This window comes from Chelon labrosus, assembly GCF_963514085.1.
Source record: "Chelon labrosus genome assembly, chromosome: 5".
Classification (NCBI taxonomy): Eukaryota; Metazoa; Chordata; class Actinopteri; order Mugiliformes; family Mugilidae; genus Chelon; species Chelon labrosus.
The window spans coordinates 5,407,759-5,426,363 of record NC_140341.1 but is presented as its reverse complement, the minus strand read 5'-3'; the positions used below and the strand labels follow the sequence as shown (position 1 = coordinate 5,426,363).

The window sequence follows — 18,605 nt, the reverse complement described above, 5'->3', positions numbered from 1 at the left end:
GTTTCTGTGTCAAATGGTTTTAGATGAGTTAGACTGCAGAGTGGCAGAAGAGCCGGCCAACAAGTGCTCAGCACATGTGTAAACTCCTTCAAGAGTGTTGGAAACGCTCCATGTGTCTTGTTGAGTTGCCGTCAATAGGGTGCAATGCTGTCAGGAAGACAAAAACGTAAAACTCGGAATATAAGCCGCACCGGTATATAAGCCGCAGTCTATTTTTTAGGGCCTCAAACTGGGAAAACAAGGTTTTCTATTGCTATTTGTTAATAAAACATTACACATGTTATTTCAACACTGTTTCCATTTATTTTAATTTGAAACATTCAAAACATAACCTATTCAGCAGGTTTACTTTTCAGATTGCAGTTTTTCAGGTAACTTCTTAAGTAAACAGTAGTACAACATCTAAACCATGAGCTTAAATTAACTTAAACATTCTTTAACCAAGTACCTTAAACTCATTTTCTCTTTTTTTAATAACAAGACTGTTTACCTTATTACATTGTGGAGGCTGTAGCTATAAATGCTTACTAAAATCCCAAAAACTCTTCCTCAGAATCGTCACTGTGTCCAAACATTGTGACCAAGTCATCATAGCGCTCTGCCAGCAGATTCACATCACTGTCCTCCGACTCGGCGTTAGTCCCAGTTCCAGAGTCAAACAGAGCGTCGTCCTCGGTGCCATCCAGTCGGTTCGAAATTGAGCATTTCAGGAAGGCCCGTGTTATAAGCTCTGAGGGAATGTCCTCCCAGCTGTCTTTTACCCACCCGCACACTGTGGCCAGTGCGGGTCTCTTCAGATTACCCCGCGGTGTGAATGCGTGATCATCTCTTTGAAGCCAATCCACCCATTTCTGCCGAATCCGGTCTTTGAATGGTTTGTTCACTCCGACGTCCAGAGGTTGCAAAATCCCGGTCATCCCGCCAGGAATGATCGCCACATCTGTTTTCATGGTCTTAAGCTGTTCGCGCACAGACTTGTGTAAATGACCTCTGAATGCATCCATCACCAGAAGCGCCTTTTTCTTTAGAAGTCCACCGGGTCTTCTCCCCCAGACAGTTTTAATCCAGTCAATCATGCCCTGAGATAAAAAATTGAATAAAATGATATTATTTTTTTCATAAAAAAAAAATTTAAAAGCACAGCGCAAAGACATGGTTTAAAACAAACTAATAACCTACCGTTTCCTCCATCCATCCTTTCTTATGCACTCGTACACAGACACCTGCCGGCATGCGCTCTTTGGGAGCCGTCTTCCTTTTGAAGATGATGAGTGGCTGTAGTTTGGTGCCATCAGCGCAACATGACAAAACAACAGTGAAATGTGATTTCTCGTGTCCCGACGTCTTGATCTGCACTGTTTTTTCGCCTCGGTTATTGACGGTGCGGTCGGGCGGCATATCAAAGCACATCGGCACCTCGTCCATGTTTCCAATTTGGCCGAGTGCATATGAATTCTGCCGGCGCATTTTAATAATGAATCGCTGGAACGTTATCATTTTTTCTTCATAGTCCATCGGCATCTTTTGTGAGATGCGAGTTCTTCTTCGAAGGGACAGTGCTTTTCTTTTCATGAACCTGTCACACCAGCTGAGGCCACCACGGAAATCAGTCTCATCCAACTCTTTCGCTACCTCTATTGCTTTCATCCGAATCATGTTTTTTGACACGGGGACTAGTTTGCTTCTTTGCTCAGCGATCCACTCAAAAACGGCATCTTCCACCCGTGGCCACAGACATTTTCTCCCTCTGTTAGCTTTCTTAGTTTTCACCATGACTTCAAGTTTAGCTTTGTTTCTCCGCCACTCACGAACCTGTTTCTCATCAACATTAAACTCTCTCCCCGCGTGGCGATTTCCATTCTGTTCCGCAAACTCCACAACGTGGAGTTTTTGGGCTGCCGTGTAGCTCTTTCTTGTAATTTTCCCAGGCATGTGTAGTCGTACTGTCGTCGTGTCGGTGTCGTGCATGTGTCTGTGATAAAATGGCGTCTTACGCACACTGGCTGGCTATATGACGGCGCTACGTAGCTACGTAGCGCCATCTTGTGGGTCAAATTTACAATGTCAGCATTTACCCTGGTATATAGGTCGCACCGGTGTATAAGCCGCACCCAACTTTTTAGATGAAAAAAAAAGGAAAAAAAGTGCGGCTTATACACCGAATTTTACGGTAATTTAAGAAATCTAAAAGGTGTATATAAAATACTAATTTTCAGGCTCTGGGCTCTGGACTCTTTACTGGTTAATTCTCTCTTTACTACTTTCCAATCATCCCTCATATGTTCATCCTGTCTGTCCATCTGTTGACTGGCTTAGAGACGGAAAAGACCGTCAAAGCACTGCTGTCATTTATAGCTTCAGCTGTGTGAGTGTCATGAGACTGTGTGAACTCTAAATTTATCCCTGTTTGAATGGAAAGTTAAGGCCAAATGGTATAAAATAAATGAGAAATTAAAGATGGAATTCATTGAGTTTCACGTTTGTGTCCAAAGTCTTATTTATGTGATTAAAAGTGTTAAAACTTGGGCATCTGTTGGAGGATATGATCACACTTGTATATTGACTTGTATTTTTAGTTAAAACTGTTGTTACCCTTGAAGTTAACCAATAGTATCATGTTTTTATGTGTGTGTGTGTCATTGAAACCAGTTAATAACAACAACTCTTATTCCAGATGAGAGGATGAGCAATGGGAATCAGATGGAGTTTAAATCCAAGCAGTGGTTTGGTGCCTCGGTACGATCTGACGGAGAACACATCTTGGTAAGAAAACGCGCAAACATTTGTTTTTCTTTTCTTGTGACAACATGCCAACTGAACTAAAAGACGCACTTCCAGGAATTTATTTATTTATGCCGCAGACTCTGACTTGTATATTGTGTGTTTTCTAGGCCTGCGCTCCTCTGTACCAGTGGGCAACTTTTGCCGTCAGTGACCGCGAGCCGGTGGGAACCTGTTACCTCATGAAAGGCAGCGAGGTTGTGGAGTACTCCCCCTGCAGATCGAGTCAGTTCCTTTCTTCTGCTTGTCTTCTATGTCTGTCTTAACTAGAGTCATAGATATACGGTTGTTTTACTGCTTTGGGTCAGTCTCGCTACTAGAACAAGCTACTATACGCTCACCGCGAATAGTAGCTTTCTTTAGAGACTAAGGGTAGAGACACACCAAACCAACATCAAGAGAACTGCTGGCAACAAAGGGCCTGTGTCCCGACCAGCTGCACTCGAACACACCGCAAAAAAAAAAAAAAAAGGCCAGCGTTTGAGCTGTCTTAATTTAGTCTCTTTCTCTTCCTGTGCATTGGTTCTCTAAGCCAATCAACCAATCATAGTGATCTCTGTGACCATCCAAACTAGGGTGACAGGCGCTTATACCCTTGCAAAAACTAGACAGTTGGCTTGGTGTGTTACGGCCCTAACTGGCTAACATAGTGGAGCATTTAACAGCTTTGTGTTTGATTTGAATAAAAAAAAAAAAAAAGCACAGGACTTTTTACAGATTAAATTTGATCTTAAATTGCACCTAGCAGACTAGAGGACCCTGATGGTCCCCTACTGTATAGCTCTCTACCTCTGTATTATACTGCACCTGATATTTTTGTATTTGCTCTAATGCTGCTGTTATACTTTGTCATCTAGGCCTTAATGCACCAGACGGCCAGGGCTTCTGTCAGGCTGGCTTCAGTGCCGACTTCAGTTTAGACTCCACTAAGGTAAGCCAGAACAACTCAACATTCACTACTTTAAGAAGATCATACAGCAGTCGACAGTAAAGTCTGGCATCACGGGCTGATTCAAATTTATATTGGATTGCACTTTCGTTGATATTGCAACTAAAGTGGATTACCACCTTCAACATCTTTGCTGTACATTGGCACAGCTTACATTTTTTGTAACCGGCAGTAAACACAGTCCAGCTGTTAGTCTTTACTTGTAAAAACACAAAATAGTGGACACATTAAAGAGAATATGTGCAGGTCTTGGGAAGTATTGATATCAGTTTCCTAAAGAAAAGACCTTTAATAGTGTTAGAAAGTCTTTAATTTTATTTAGAAAGTTTATTCTACCCTGTTATAGCCAGTAATCTTACTTATAAATGGCTTTTAGCTAAATAAAATCGATAAAAATTGTATGTATGTCATTCGAAACCTGTTACAAAAGTGTAACTGAATTAGGTTGGGTAAATAATTCTAAGTTTTATGATGCCAATTAGTATTTAGTGATATTCTCAATTTTGTTGGTATCATAGTCAACCAAGTATTTCAATTTTATTCTATGGGGTTTTAACATATGTACCTCAAACCCTGCAAAATGTTCACCCCACAATCTGTACAATGATATCAATTAATTCTGATGAGAACACGAACGTCTGAACCAAATTTCACAACAATCCCACAGACAAGAAATATTTCAGCTTCAGAAATATTTACAATTTCAGGAGGATTTATACTCTAGGGATCACAGAAGTCTGAATGGGAATCCAGTAGTTGAGATATTTCAGTCTGGATGATAGTAGTGACACCACCTCCATAAATAGTATATAAGAAAACCTGATGCAAGGCCAACGAACGGATCAGGAGTAAAAGTCTGATATATCTCCAGTATCAGCTCAAATGAACCAATTGTCCATCACAAGCTAAATGAAATAGTGTAGGGTTAAGCATCTGTGAATAAGAATGTGTCTTTTACTGATTTGAAATTTTCTCTTTCTGTTTCATTTTTGTGGCTACAAAAGACAAGAGTGGTGGTGGGAGGACCTGGCAGCTTCTACTGGCAGGGTGAGTGTCAACACTGACTCATCTCTTTACTTTCACATTTTTTTCCAATCAAAGCTGAACAGATGGAGACTGTGGTGCATCTCTGTGAATGACGGGGTGTGGATTCCCCATGAAAACCTACGTTGCCAGCTGGCAGCCTTCAGTTTCCCTGAGTTTCCCACAGGCCTTACAGAGCAATTCCTCCTTATTATGGATTGAAGCTCATTGTTGTAGTTTTGGCCATTCTTTGCGCAAATTAAATGCTAAAGTCTAGCAGCACAGTAACACCAGTTAAGAAGCAGTCAGAGGATCAGACAGGCTGGAAGCAAACCGCAAGAGCCACTGTAGTTGTCTGCACAAAGGAATAATGCACCCTGCACTGTTGTAATATCACTAGAATTGTTGAGGGTTGTTCAGAGTTTAATGCAGTGACAGCTCTGGGGTAGAAGCTGTTTTTCCGTCTGTTCGTTTTGGCTTTGACAGTCCTGAAGCGCCTGCCCGACGGCGACAGTTCAAATAGGTGGTGACCAAGGTGGGGTGGGTCTCTGAGGATGCTGTGGGCTCTCTTGAGGCAGTGTGTATTGTAAATATCCTCAAGAGATGGAAGCGGGCACCCGATGACTTTTTGGCGCGGTGTTAAGGACCTTCTGCAGTGCCTTCCTTACGAGATGTCGTAGCTCAGCACTGTCTTCACGGTAGATTGTTCTTCGAGCGTTCTCAGGAAGTAGAGTCTCTGTTGTGCCTTTTTCAGCAGTGCTGTGGTGTTTGTTGCCCAGGACAGGTCCTCCTCAATGTTAGTGCCCAGGAACCTGAAGTCTGAGACCCTCTCCACTCTGTCCCCATTGATGACAATGGGCTGAATGTCCGCTTTCTTCCTCCTGAAGTCAACTACCAGCTCCTTTGTGTACTGCCAAGACAAAGGAGCTGGTTGGACACTATTCTCGGTTCATGAAAAGTGTGGTTTCTTATTTGTTCTTTCATTGTATTCACTAAACAATGCTAATCAGAGCCGGCCAACCTGTTCCCGACTGTTTCTAGTTTTTATGCTAAGGTAAGCTAATCAGCAGCTGGCTGTAGATTCATATTCAGACAACAGAGGTATCAGTCTTTATGTCTCACACTTGGCAAGCAAGCAAATGACAGACTTCTTTTAATAACGGTGGTGGTTTATGATGACTGCATTCTTCACTCAATACAAAGCAGAACCGTAAAAGATGCATCATTTCCTGATTAGTACCACAAGGTTTATGTGGTCAAACTGTAAGGTCTTCTGAGCAGAAAATAGCAAAGAAGGGCATTTTTGGACGTGATGCGTTGTTTGTCCAAATCTTTCAGCTCAGTTCTGCTGCGTCAGCATGAGCAGGGTGTGTTGTGTCACTGTGGTGATCAGTGGGCGAGTTCAGAAAAAGGATTTAAAGGCTCGAGTTATGGCGAGCAGCTTCGGTGCTCCTCAGGGTGTGGGTATTTCCACTGCTGTTCTTTGTTCTGTACTGTATTTGGTTAGAAGTAATTTTAGAGACTGCAGAGACTGTACAAAGAAATGTGACATTTATGATATGACACTTTTAGTGTTAGGTTGTTGTCATGTTTCAGATGTCTGAGATGTTTCTCCTCATGACTTACCAGATCGCTTCATTTAACTCTTTTGGCGTAAAACAGTTGCAACAGACGATTATTATTTAAGCTATTGTTATTTTTTTTTTATTAGTCCATTAAACTACCAATTAATCTCTTGCTTTATTTACCATAAAACACTTATAGAACACTATTTTTTATCTACTGTAAATGTATTTTTAGGTTTAGGTTTCTGCTACTGTCAAAAAAACATTGGTTGTGGAAAAATATCATAGCTTTATGCACGAGTATGTTATGCATTGCCTGGCCAAAAACAAAGTTGCCACCAAATAAAAAAGGTCCCACACTCTAATATTTCATTGGACCGCCTTTAGCTTTGATTACAGCACACATTCTCTGTGGCTTTGTTTCGATAAGCTTCTGCAATGTGTCAAGATTTATTTCCATCCAGTGTTGCATTAATTCTTCACCAAGATCTTGTATTGATGATGGGAGAGTCTGACCACTGCACAAAGCCTTCTCCAGCACATCCCAAAGATTCTCATTGGGGTTAAGGTCTGGACTCTGTGGTGGCCGATCCATGTGTGAAAATGATGTCTCATGCTCCCCGAACCACTCTTTCACAATCTGAGCCCCATGAATCCTGACATATTCAGGTAGTCAGCTGACCTCATTCTTTGGACACATAATGTTGCTGAACCTAGACCTGAGCAACTGCAGCAACCCCAGATCATAGCGCTGCCCCCACAGGCTTGTACAGTAGACACTAGGCATGATGGGTGCATCACTTCATCTGCCTCTCTTCTTACCCTGATGGTTCTCCACTATCCTTCCAGTTTTTAATAATGCGTTGGACAGTTCTTAACCCAGTTTTAGTAGTTTCTACAATCTCCTTAGATGTTTTCTCTGCTTGATGCATGCCAATGATTTGACCCTTCTCAAACAGACTAACATCTTTTCTACGACCACAGGATGTGTCTTTAGACATGGTTGTTTAAGAAATGAGAAGCTACTCATTGCATCAGTTGGGGTTAAATAACTTGTTTCCAGCTGAAATATAATCACCCATGCAGTAATTATCCAATAGGAGGCTCCTACCTATTTGCTTAGTTAAATCCAGGTGGTGACTTTTATTTTGGCCAGGCAGTGTACTCGTGTATTTTTATTCAACAATCCAACACACTGACAAAAATCGATTCTCCAGTTCAAATCAACCTTCATTTGACCTTCAATATTTGTGCATCAGATCTATTGACCGTCTGGAAGAGACCAACACACTGGACTAAACTAGCAAACTGCATGAAGCATTTAAAGGGGCTCCACCCAGAGCAGCAACAACAGTAAAATGCTGCTGCAGCCTTGGTGACTCAGTCCTGGACATGTCATGGAAATGTCCCAAAGACCTGTTTTTTGTCCTAGAAAGTAACTTTGACATTCTTGTTCTTTTCTTTTTGAGGAAGTTAAACCAAGAGACACTGCTGCCCAAAACACATTCAGTAGCAATGTCAGTTTCCTTTAGAGCTTTTGTTAATGTGTTAAAGCGGATGTATTTTAGAACTACTTCTTTCTATATTGATGTAAACTTGCTCAAATTGAAGCCTGGAGAACACAAATGTGCAACTGCCCCAACATTAAGGCCTCTGTTACACTTTTTAATGGGGTCAGTTGGTCAAAATATGAAAAAATAGAGGAATAAAATGGAGGTGAGTGTGTGCCTTGCCCTCTCACTCCAGCATGCATCATCTCCACCTTCATCGTTTAATCAGCAGGTAAAGTTGAGGCAGGTCAAGATGCAGATTATGTGTGTGTGTGTGTGTGTGTGTGTGTGTGTGTGTGTGTGTTGTAATCCATGTTTGTCTGGTCGTCTGGCGTTAGCGGGCGTGACACCGAATGTCCCAAGCGCTGAGTGACTCGCTCGCAAGTTTTCTCCCCACACGGCGAGGCTCTTCCTGGGCTGTGTTAGCCTAATTACTGTTTCCTGTTGAGTCAACACTTGGAATTACACAAGCAGCCACACACACATAAACACACACGGCTCTGTTTCTGATTAGACAGCTGTTAGCGCTGCGTCGTTGTGGCTCCTTTAATTACAAGTTGCTTTTTTCTGACACTTGCTTGTAAACATACTCAAGTATAAAATAAAATTTTTTCCCAGCTCTTTACTTTCTTGTTTCGTTCTTCTCTCTCTCTCTCTCTCTCTAAGCTTTTATTTGCTTATGTTCTGTGGGTTTTTTTTTAGCACTGCGTCCTCCTCAACTTCACCTGCTTTCTCTCTTTCTGTACTCTGTTTTTTCTTGTTCTTAAACATCCTCCTCTTCTCTCTCTTTAGGTCAGCTGATTGCCGATGACGTCACTGAGATTTTCGGCCAGAACAAAAAACCGTTCGTCAACCCCTACAGTGGAACGATCTCCACCAAGCCAGCCGGGGCCCAGTATGATGACAGCTACCTCGGTAACCACACACTGAAGATTCAGATTCAGATTCAGAAAACTCTATTTGATCCCGAGGGGGGCAATTTAAGGTGCATGTGAGCAGCACGGCGTGCAAGAACAAGACACTTTGAAGGAACAAAAAGTAGAACAATGCACAGTATATACAAAAAACTGTGCCATAAATGTTTAAACTTTCCAAACTATATATGGAGGATGTAAACATGGCTGTAAGAGTAACGTGAATAAAGTACAAATGTAAACAGGAATTACAGGGATTATATATTTACATGTTAGTGCAGAGGTAGTAAGGGTAATAAATAACTATAACAGGATACACACACACCATATTCCTTTTAAAATCTGTAAAACGCATGATTTTTCGAATCAAAGCTCTCAATTTCTGTCTTTATTACTGAATCTTTCTGTAAATATTTAAATATTAATGAATGTACACACTGCAGCTTCCTCTTGGTCTGGTTTGCAGGTGTATTGCAACTTTAATAAGCAGTAGCTGCACAGTTTTAAGTCCAAACATTGGGATTTACAGATCGATAATCTGACAGATGGTTCTGCTTGGTCTAAATCCTAAATCAGAGGGTGATAAACATCCTATCATGTCTTTGAGGCTCCAACTTACATGGATAATAAATAAAATGATCTGATCAGATGTATGTGTTTACATGCATGCTTCTGTCTGTTGTGGAGCATCAAATAAAGTTTTTTCCCACTTAACTATAAAGATATTGCTGAATTTGTTCAGTAGAAGAAGACAAACAAGACGTTTCACCGTTTATAACTTTGCACATTCTGGCTTTGTTCATCTTCTTGAACACTTCTTCCAAACACCTCCACGTTTCCATCCCTCCTGGAAACTCGATTTAATACAACAGATACGAAGCACCACAAGGCTACGTCCATTTTAGTCAGCCAAGTGTGTGCTCCTCCAGAGAGCTTGTGAAATAAGAGCTGCGTCCAGATGCTAAGTTTTTTTTTTATTTTTTATTTTTTTTTTTTTATGGAAAACAAAAGTAACGAACTAAGATTCTTTTGTGGTTTAAAACGTGTCTGGAGGCCTCTGTAAGCTTCAAACCAATGGTAATGTTAAGAAAACAGCAGTGAATGAGTGAATCTATGTTTGTGTTCACCAGGATATTCTGTGACTGTTGGAGACTTCAACAAAGACGGAAAGCAAGGTAGGAGCAGCCTTATGTTTATTCATTGCTTTAATTACATGCGAAATTCATATGTAGATAAAGTTCAACCTGTGACCTATAAATCTATTGACAGCAACAGCATTTAACTAGACAGCAGTTGATTCTTTTAAGACAAATCACTTCTCAGCCAAGAGTCTTCCTCAGTTGTTTTATTATCTAAAACATTAGCCAGTACAGGAAATAACTCTCTGTTATAGTAGATGTTGATCAGACTACTGAGAGTTTTTGATTACCTCTCACTCTCACAGATTACGCGACTGGAGTACCCAGGGGGAACCAGGCCCTGGGTTATGTAAGTGTTAATAGTTTCTACTTTTCTCAGTCACTACTACACTCTGGGGAACCATACAACTGTATGTTTGTACAGTAAATTACTAGCTGCTTTTACATTTTTGTGTCGTGTTTCAGCTAAAAGTAATTTAGCAGAAGTAGGATTTTAAGCATCAGATTTTACCTGCCATTATTTTTATATTGTGAGTAGAGGATTTGAATATTTTCCTCCAGTGCTGCCAAATTAGTGTCGTCCATCAGTCACGTTGGCTTTGTTGAGACCTTGCTCGGTTGGATTCACATTAACATTAATATAACATAAGATCTGTGTAGAAAAAGCTTTGCTGTTGTTTCAGAAGTTTTTAATGTGCGCTTGTTGACTTGGTTGATGTGTGAAACTGTCGTGTTTTGCTGTTTCAGGTGAACATTTTCAACGGCGAAAACATGGGCTCCATGATCAACTTCACAGGCTCCCAGGTGAGATGGATGCAGGAAACCAAACATGTGCATGTTCTGATGTCCACAGAGTGGTACAACAGTTAGGGATGGTAAAATCCATTGAAAATTTTAAACGTTTTTTGCATGTGCACCATCAGATTTACAAATCGAGACAGTTGCTGCATTTACACGGACAATATTATTCCACTAATAATCAGAATAAAAGTTCAGTTAGGTTAAAATGGCCTCTTTTAACCAGTAAGATCAGACTGTAGAAATAATGTCAGTGTAAACGTAGTGTTGTTGATCGCTGAAGCTTGTTACGTACGCCTTGAGAAGCGAGAAATTTATTCTTGCTCCTAGGCCTGTAAGAACAAGAACAAAGTTCATTCTGGCTAGGTCATTTATACTTAACGAGAAACTCAAGCGCCAAACTCAGGGGAAGTCCTCATAGGGCCCTCCCACTGTAGCTCGCTAAGCATTGTGGGAAATGCAGGAGACGGATGGCGAGAGGCACTTTTATTTTATATATTATTTTCAGATGTCGACCAGTCGTTTTGACGGCCGCGTCCGTCGGATCACGCCGTTCTTTCAGCATGAACCCACACACAGTATGATGATCGCTATCCAGGACAGATTAGCGGTCACACTGCTAGCATTTCCTTTAACATTAGTATTAACCACGCCCACTTCAAATTTCTGACCAGTCACAGAATAGTTCTCGGACACCACGCGGGAAAAAAGTTCTGTCCGCTTGATGTGTCGAGAACACGCTGAGAGAACTCCCAAACGAGGGCTGCAAGAACAAATTTCTCGCTTCTCGCGGAGTGTGTGACAATCTTTATATTCCATCGCTCTCACAGGGGCAGGATACTTTAACACACTTATAAAGTGTTAAGTTATCTTCAACTGCTGCTTTAGTTTTATGCTGCACTTCTATTACGAGCGAATGGTTTTTACACACAGCACTGCAATAAATGAAGAGCCTGAAAATAGAGCGCCCGTTTCTTTGTACTGAATTGAAAATGAGTTCTTAATCTGATTATAAAATGAAATAAGTGTAGGGTTAATCCAGAGTCAAGGTTGAATCCTTTTGGTTTCAGTCCAGACACACACTCCAGCACATTCTTGGTTGGTGACTTGAAAGTCAACACACAAATTCTGCTGCTGAAATAAATTTAATTAAAAAGAGCAGCTCCTCCTTTCTGTGTCTCTCTCTCTGTCTCTCTCGGAAACGGGTTGTCATCAGCAGAGTTAATGACAGAGTTCCTCCTCCCTTTCCTGTCCGTCCTCCATAACTCGCCCTCTGAAACCAGTGACCTCTCTTTTATCAGTTTCCTGCTCCTCTCTCTCTCTCTTTGAAGGTCTGTCTCTCAATATTTCACTTTGCTTTATATCTGCGTCTCCCCCTCCCCGACTCCTTGAAGCGTTCTCTCAGACGTCTCGTCGTCCCTCGAGGCTGCTTCAGTCTCTCACCTCTATTTATCACGTCCATTTAACTGTGCGTTAGTCAGAGGCTTGTGGGGTTTTTTCATCTGCCTCTTTTATTACTTGGAAACTGTACAGATGTACACATTTCATTTTGTTCTGTTGCGCTTTTAGAGGCACTTGGATAATGAATTTTTGTTTGTTTTAAAATTGCAGCTGTTTTGTACTGGTAGCATAACACAGAGTTTGCAGATTCTTAAGAAAATTATTTAATTTAAGGCCTCAAAACGTCTTAAAAGACTATTTTCTATCAAGAATGCTGAATTTTTCTTCAGTCTTTCAGCGTTTGAGTCAGAAACGGTGATTAGAGAAATGTGAAACTAAACCTGCTTTGTGATAAGACCTCTCTTACAGTCTCCATTTGCAAACATTTAATCGTCTCTTCTCTGTCCTCTCCATGCAGATGGCTGCCTACTTCGGACATTCAGTGTCTGCTACTGACGTTAACAATGACGGGTGAGTCCTCTAACGAACCGAGCTCTGTCATTTTCTGCTGCGAGAGCTCCCAGCTACTGAATTTAAAGACACATGAGGACTTTTATAACCTCTGTTGTCCTCTGGCAACCCTCTGGCAACACACTGCGCGTTGCCGCTAAGTGAAACCAGATTTAAATTCACATTAGGAAGACGAGTTTTGAAGCCTGTCTGTCACAGAAAGAGAAGAGACATGTTATGGAAATAACTCCTTTGTCCAAACTATGGTAATAATGCATGAAAACTTAAAAATACATCTGAGAGAGCTCCACATATGGAGAGTTTTGTGGTTGAAATCTGACACATACGGAAATGATGCAGGAGTAAACACACTCTCAAACACATTTCTGCAAAGCTGCAAAGAAAGACTAAAAGAATGCAGGTACAAGTCAAATCACGCTATTTGACAGTGAGTTTTAGTGAGAAACACTGACGGCGCGAGAGGCTTACTGGTGATTTAATCTGAAGCTGAATTAAAAACGTGTTTTTCCTTTCCTACGTCTGTGTTTCAGGGAGGTAGATCTGCTGATCGGAGCTCCTCTCTTCATGGACCGGGGCACAGATGGAAAACTGAGGGAGGTTGGGCAGGTAGGAGACACACTCAAAGCATTTACGGCCTTGCAGAATGTGGATTATTTTTAGCCGTAAATGTTTTCTGATTTCGTACATAAGTAAAAATGTGCATATAGAAGAAGAGGGCAGTGCTATAAAATAGACAGATGAGTGCTGAGCTGAGCTAAGTTCAGTGTTAACAGGCCAAAACCATTTTTCTACAGCAGTCGGGGGGCACTCTTAGCCCTGCTGCCACACTGTGAGGGTTATTCCACTGTATAGCGCTATGTAAAAAGAGCTAATAACTCATAGCTTCTTCTCTTCGTTGGCTGTTTTTATGGTTCATCACAGCTTTTTGCTTATAATGCCTGCATCATTTAAAATTTACAGACTGTTCTAATGTCCACTTCATTTCCGTGTTTTTTTTAAAGAACGAGCCTGGCATATCCTGACTTAATTCTTCTTAGAATAGGAGTCTGGTAACACTACATTTAGATTTCATAAAATAATACCTCAGCACACAACCAATCAGAGCCATTCTGCTGTAAACAAATTCAACTCCACAGTGCTCAGATGATATTACTCTTCTGTTCATGACCACATAAGGCTGCAGCAACCCCAGACCGATTGTCCACAGCAAATATTTTGTGGATGGGGGAATTTGGACGCAGTGCTGCTGACAAATCTTAAATTTTATTTTGCAGCTTCAAAAGAGTTTGTTTAGGATGCTGTAGCTGCTTAAAGGAAGTTCAAGTGTCCTTATAAATTTATTTAAGGTATTTCCAAAATCTCAAAGGAAGGTTTTCAACATCTTGTGGAACTCATGACCACAAGTCCTGGGTCTGTTCATTATAAAGTGCTCAGTGAGTGAACATCGGGAGCATGTTAGACATGTGTCTTTTAATGGCCAGGAGGCAAAGCTATCAAATTACAAACGGTAACACTAGATCACACAATTAAGTATTTCCTGTCAATCTGTTCTAGTTTCCTGCTTTCTAGCCCCATGAATCAGTAGCTTGAGGGAAGTTCTACTTTAAAGGTGATTCGTCACACAACATAACTGTGTGTGTTGTGTTTGTCCTCCAGGTGTCTGTGTACCTGGGTCAAGGTGGGTTTTCCTTCCAGCCCCCTCAGATGCTGACGGGGACGGAGGTTTACGCCAGGTACGGTTCTGCCATCACAGCGCTGGGAGACCTGGACTTGGACGGATACAATGGTAAGAGACGCTTTCCATCGTTGTGAGGAACTGTATTATTGTTGAACCCCTCTTAAATCTCACCATACCAAACCCAAACATCCAGTTTAAAGCCTCAAACATGTGTTACTTCCCAATGAACTCCCACTGGATTTCTCAGAGGGTCGTTGGGTGGTGCATGGGCTTGATCAGCAACACCTGTGAAGGTTTAGGTTAAAAACTTTGATGGAGATGCCTGAAAGTCTCCTACGTACTAACCTCATCAGGGCTTATTTTGTCCCTTTTTATGTTGATTATGGAAATAAACTGTTACTTTTCGTAAAATCCGATGTCTGGTCTCCACTTTATGTTGCAGCCCTTGAGACGGGTGGTAATATAACATACCAGATGAGCCCCTGCCTGTCATGATCGTCCAAAATGTCCTCATTCTGATCATTTATTGCTAAATTTTGTCCAGACACACATAGAAAGACATACACAGAGCTCCTTGCTGCTTCCTTAATTCCTTTCCTCACTTATTCTCTTCTCCTTCTCTCTGTCCTCCATTTAGACGTGGCCATCTCTGCTCCCTATGGAGGCACCGACCACAACGGCTTGGTCTACATCCATAATGGCCGCCCTCAAGGGCCCGACCCATCACCTTCCCAGGTAAATGCCACACATTCAAAATTCTGTGTTTCCATAATCTTCAGTTACAAGGTTATGGTCAGCTTTCTGCAGACACACGAAAGACTCAAATATCATCTGTGCAGTATCAGAAACACAGTTTTCTGCTTTTACAGACTTTTCTTAAAGCTTTAGTTTTACACCCACAGGCCTTTTAAAGGTGAATCAAATGATGATGCAAGTTATATAAATATAAAAAGTCACCATCAGAAGTGTGAAAAGTAAAAAATAGTCCTAGATCTGGACTGAAAATGATGATAACCATAATTATTTTTAACCCAGTGCTTTGAAATAGTTGTCCTTTGGTTCACCTTTGTACCTGTGCTGTATATATCATGAGTATAAAAGCTTGTTCATTTTCATTTTCAAATCCTCATCCCCAACATCCTCCTATATTAGTTACTTATAGTTCTAAACAGGAAGGAGGGTTAAAGGGACAAGAGCTAGACCCGTAACAAAAGTCTTAATTTGCCTTGTTTGCTTTGTCTCTCAGGTCCTTCAGGGTAAATGGGCGTCCAGCTACATGCCTGCTAGCTTTGGATACTCCATGTCTGGAAATACTGACATAGACCTGAATGGGTATCCAGGTAGAGACACACTCACACACACACACAAACATGTGTATGCAGAGGCACAGCAGGAGTCTAATTAATGTCTTTATTGCTGCTGTGAAAAAAAAAAGCTGATCTGTGTTTGTGTCCTACAGATTTAATAGTCGGAGTGTTTGGAGCAGACAAAGCTGTTTTATACAGGTAATCCTAAATCGTGCCTGCCGTGTGTCTGTGCTAGTGTGTGTTCTCCCCCGCTGCGGCCCGAGATGCTGCTGACAGAAGCCGAGGAGTTTAACGAGCGAGGCCACCTCTGATATCAAAGAGCTTCTGTTTTCATTCAGTTTGCTCCTACGGGCTTAATAGGCGCCGTTAGGACGCATTTAACCCCTGAGGTATCTTTATCCTGCTATATTCCTGATAGTTCTAAACATTTAACGTATATCCGCATTAACCCGTCGCACCTGATTGATGCAATTTTAGATTCAGCATGACTTTTTTACCACACATAAATCAGATGCTACTTGCTAATAGCATAAATTGCCAGTTTATCTTCAGATATTGAAGTAATCCAGTGATAGTCAGCTGTTCCTCCACTGCACACAGAATTAGCTCCTCCTCTAGCAGCTAATTCGGCGGTCTTAATTTCTCTCACTGTAAACAAATACAGACCAAAATGCAAGGTAACTTTATGGGAACATTATTTGTGACTGTGTTTACATGGACTCTAGTATGCCGCTAATAATAAGAATAAATATGCCTCAATCAGAACAAACTGGGGTGGTGTAAACCTTTGATTATCTGTGTGAAATGAAAATATTATATCTTACTAACCATGTAAACATTTGATCTGATTGTTTCTCTCTTATTCCTTCGATTTAATTTAATGTCTGTCTGTTAAATCGATCCATATTCAATAACCCATAGTTCTACAGGCATCTAATCACAGTTGGAGGCACAGGTTCTGCATATTTTCCTAAATAAAAGTACTTCCCTCAGTCATTAAAGTGAGATTTTAGGCACTAAGTGTGAAAAATGAATGCACCTACATGTTTTGTGTCATTGTAGAGTTCACAAGATCTTAATTGCATTTGCATCACTTAGAGATAAATGTAATCGTAAAACATGCTGGTGTTACAAAACAAATTCATTACGTTTGAGTCTTCTTCCTGTTTACAAATGAGGTCAAAAATGAACAGAGATAAACAGGATATGATTAACAGGATAACGTGACATACCCTGACTGTGTGTGTGTGTGCGTGCGTGTGTGTGTGTGTTTCAGAGCCCGTCCGGTGATCAGAGTGAACGCCACGTTAGATATAACGCCTCAGATCATCAACCCCGAGGAAAAGACCTGCCCACTTCCTGGTACCAGCACGTCTGTGTCGTGGTGAGTTGTGGTGTTTTTCCATAATCTGGTCTGATTACCAAAAATCACCATTTTGCTTTTATGTCTTTTACACGTACCTGCATTTTAATGGCGAGACAGATATTTCAGAGCTTGTACGTGCTGTATAAGTTAAAGCTGCATGGGCAGGGCATGCATAAACGCTCTCACCCTTTTCTGTGACCTTCTGCATCTAATGAATTTGCAGTGCAATAAATACAGTGGTCTGCTGATCGCTCAGCCTGCTGATAGACGACGGCCAACTTTCTCCCTTTATGTTAACTACTGTATTTCACCCAGTGGAGGAACTAACTGCTCCTAGACCAGGGGTGTCAAACTCATTTTAGTTCAGGGGCCACATACAGCCCAGTTTGATCTGAAGTCGTCCAGACTAGTGAGAAAATAGCATATTAACCTATAAATAACCACGACTCCAAATCTTTCCCTTTGTTTTTGTGCAAAGAAGTACAAGTACGTTATGAAAATGCTTGCATTTAATGAACTGTACTATTACAAACATGTAATGAACAACCCAACATTTCTTAAGAAAAAGAAGTGCAATTGTTGCAAAAGTGCAGTTCTAGGCCTCAGTGTTGTGTTATGTGCACAACTCTTAGTAAAACTGTATGAAACCTAAGAATAGCAGTTACTGTTATTGGAAAAATTGCAGTCAATGTCTTCAATGTAATTTTGCACTTTGCAAATTCATCCCGTGGGCCGGATTAGACCCTCTGGTGGCCTAGTTTTGGCCCGCGGGCCGTATTTTTAACACCTGTGTCCTAGACAGGCGATAGTCTGGTATATAAACCAGCCAAAAACTGTCATTTCTACACCTCACAGTTTTCATTTGTGATGTGTGATATGTCCTGTTGTGTGCATTTTGCTATTTTTGAGCATTTATTTCAGGTTAAGATAGCAGCAAGAGAGTGGTGTCAATCTAAACATCTAACTCTCAGCAAGAAGGCTGTATAGCCTAAAAGTTAAACTAATCTTTTAGTGGATTCCTGTCCAGTGCATATTTTTTATATCCATACTGTTTTTTTTTTTTGTTTTGTTTTTTTTACAAAAATTCAGATCAAAACTATTGTAATCCATTCTTATCGTACCGTATAAAGCTAGATTCATGCTTCTGACAGCCACATCCCCACAAATGTAACAACCTGTTGCATCGAAGCAGACCGCAACAGCTGTGATTTGGTGTGAAATGAATTTTTTTCCTCCACGTCTCTCAGCGGCTGAACAACCACAGAAAATTCACCCTCCCTCTACACCATCTACTCAGACGTCTTCTTTCTTCTCTGTGTTGCAGCGATTTCAGTAAAAAAAATAACTGTTGCTCGATGTTTATTAGCTCCAACTTCAACATGAGCTGCTCCAGAATCTCTGTGTTCACACCAGCGCACAAGTATATACACTTACAGTAGCGTAGGGCCTTATGCAGAGCCTGTGTTAGTGGTTGATGCTTTTCTTTATGATCAGGGTAACAACTAAATGTGTGTTTTGCAGTTTTAAGGTGAAGTACTGTCTGAAGGCGAGCGGCAGCGGGGCTCCAGCCACGCTCAGTGAGTAAAACTCTAGCAGCTAACTGCCAGTTTCTCTCTGCAACATA

General features: G+C 41.1%; 1 protein-coding gene across 1 annotated transcript in view; it reads left to right on the top strand.

The window, feature by feature from the left end:
- The window catches only part of itgav (integrin, alpha V), a 47,118-nt gene that overhangs the window by 12,204 nt on the left and 16,309 nt on the right, over window positions 1–18,605 (top strand). Inside the window, exons 3-18 of the mRNA XM_084545209.1 lie at window positions 2,675–2,763; window positions 2,892–3,006; window positions 3,639–3,712; window positions 4,735–4,777; window positions 8,661–8,783; window positions 9,913–9,957; window positions 10,227–10,270; window positions 10,669–10,725; window positions 12,578–12,630; window positions 13,161–13,236; window positions 14,287–14,416; window positions 14,946–15,043; window positions 15,555–15,648; window positions 15,768–15,813; window positions 16,892–16,999; window positions 18,503–18,558. Of these exons, the coding sequence (XP_084401335.1) occupies window positions 2,675–2,763; window positions 2,892–3,006; window positions 3,639–3,712; window positions 4,735–4,777; window positions 8,661–8,783; window positions 9,913–9,957; window positions 10,227–10,270; window positions 10,669–10,725; window positions 12,578–12,630; window positions 13,161–13,236; window positions 14,287–14,416; window positions 14,946–15,043; window positions 15,555–15,648; window positions 15,768–15,813; window positions 16,892–16,999; window positions 18,503–18,558 (1,251 nt within the window). The remainder of the gene's footprint in view (window positions 1–2,674; window positions 2,764–2,891; window positions 3,007–3,638; window positions 3,713–4,734; window positions 4,778–8,660; window positions 8,784–9,912; window positions 9,958–10,226; window positions 10,271–10,668; window positions 10,726–12,577; window positions 12,631–13,160; window positions 13,237–14,286; window positions 14,417–14,945; window positions 15,044–15,554; window positions 15,649–15,767; window positions 15,814–16,891; window positions 17,000–18,502; window positions 18,559–18,605) is intronic.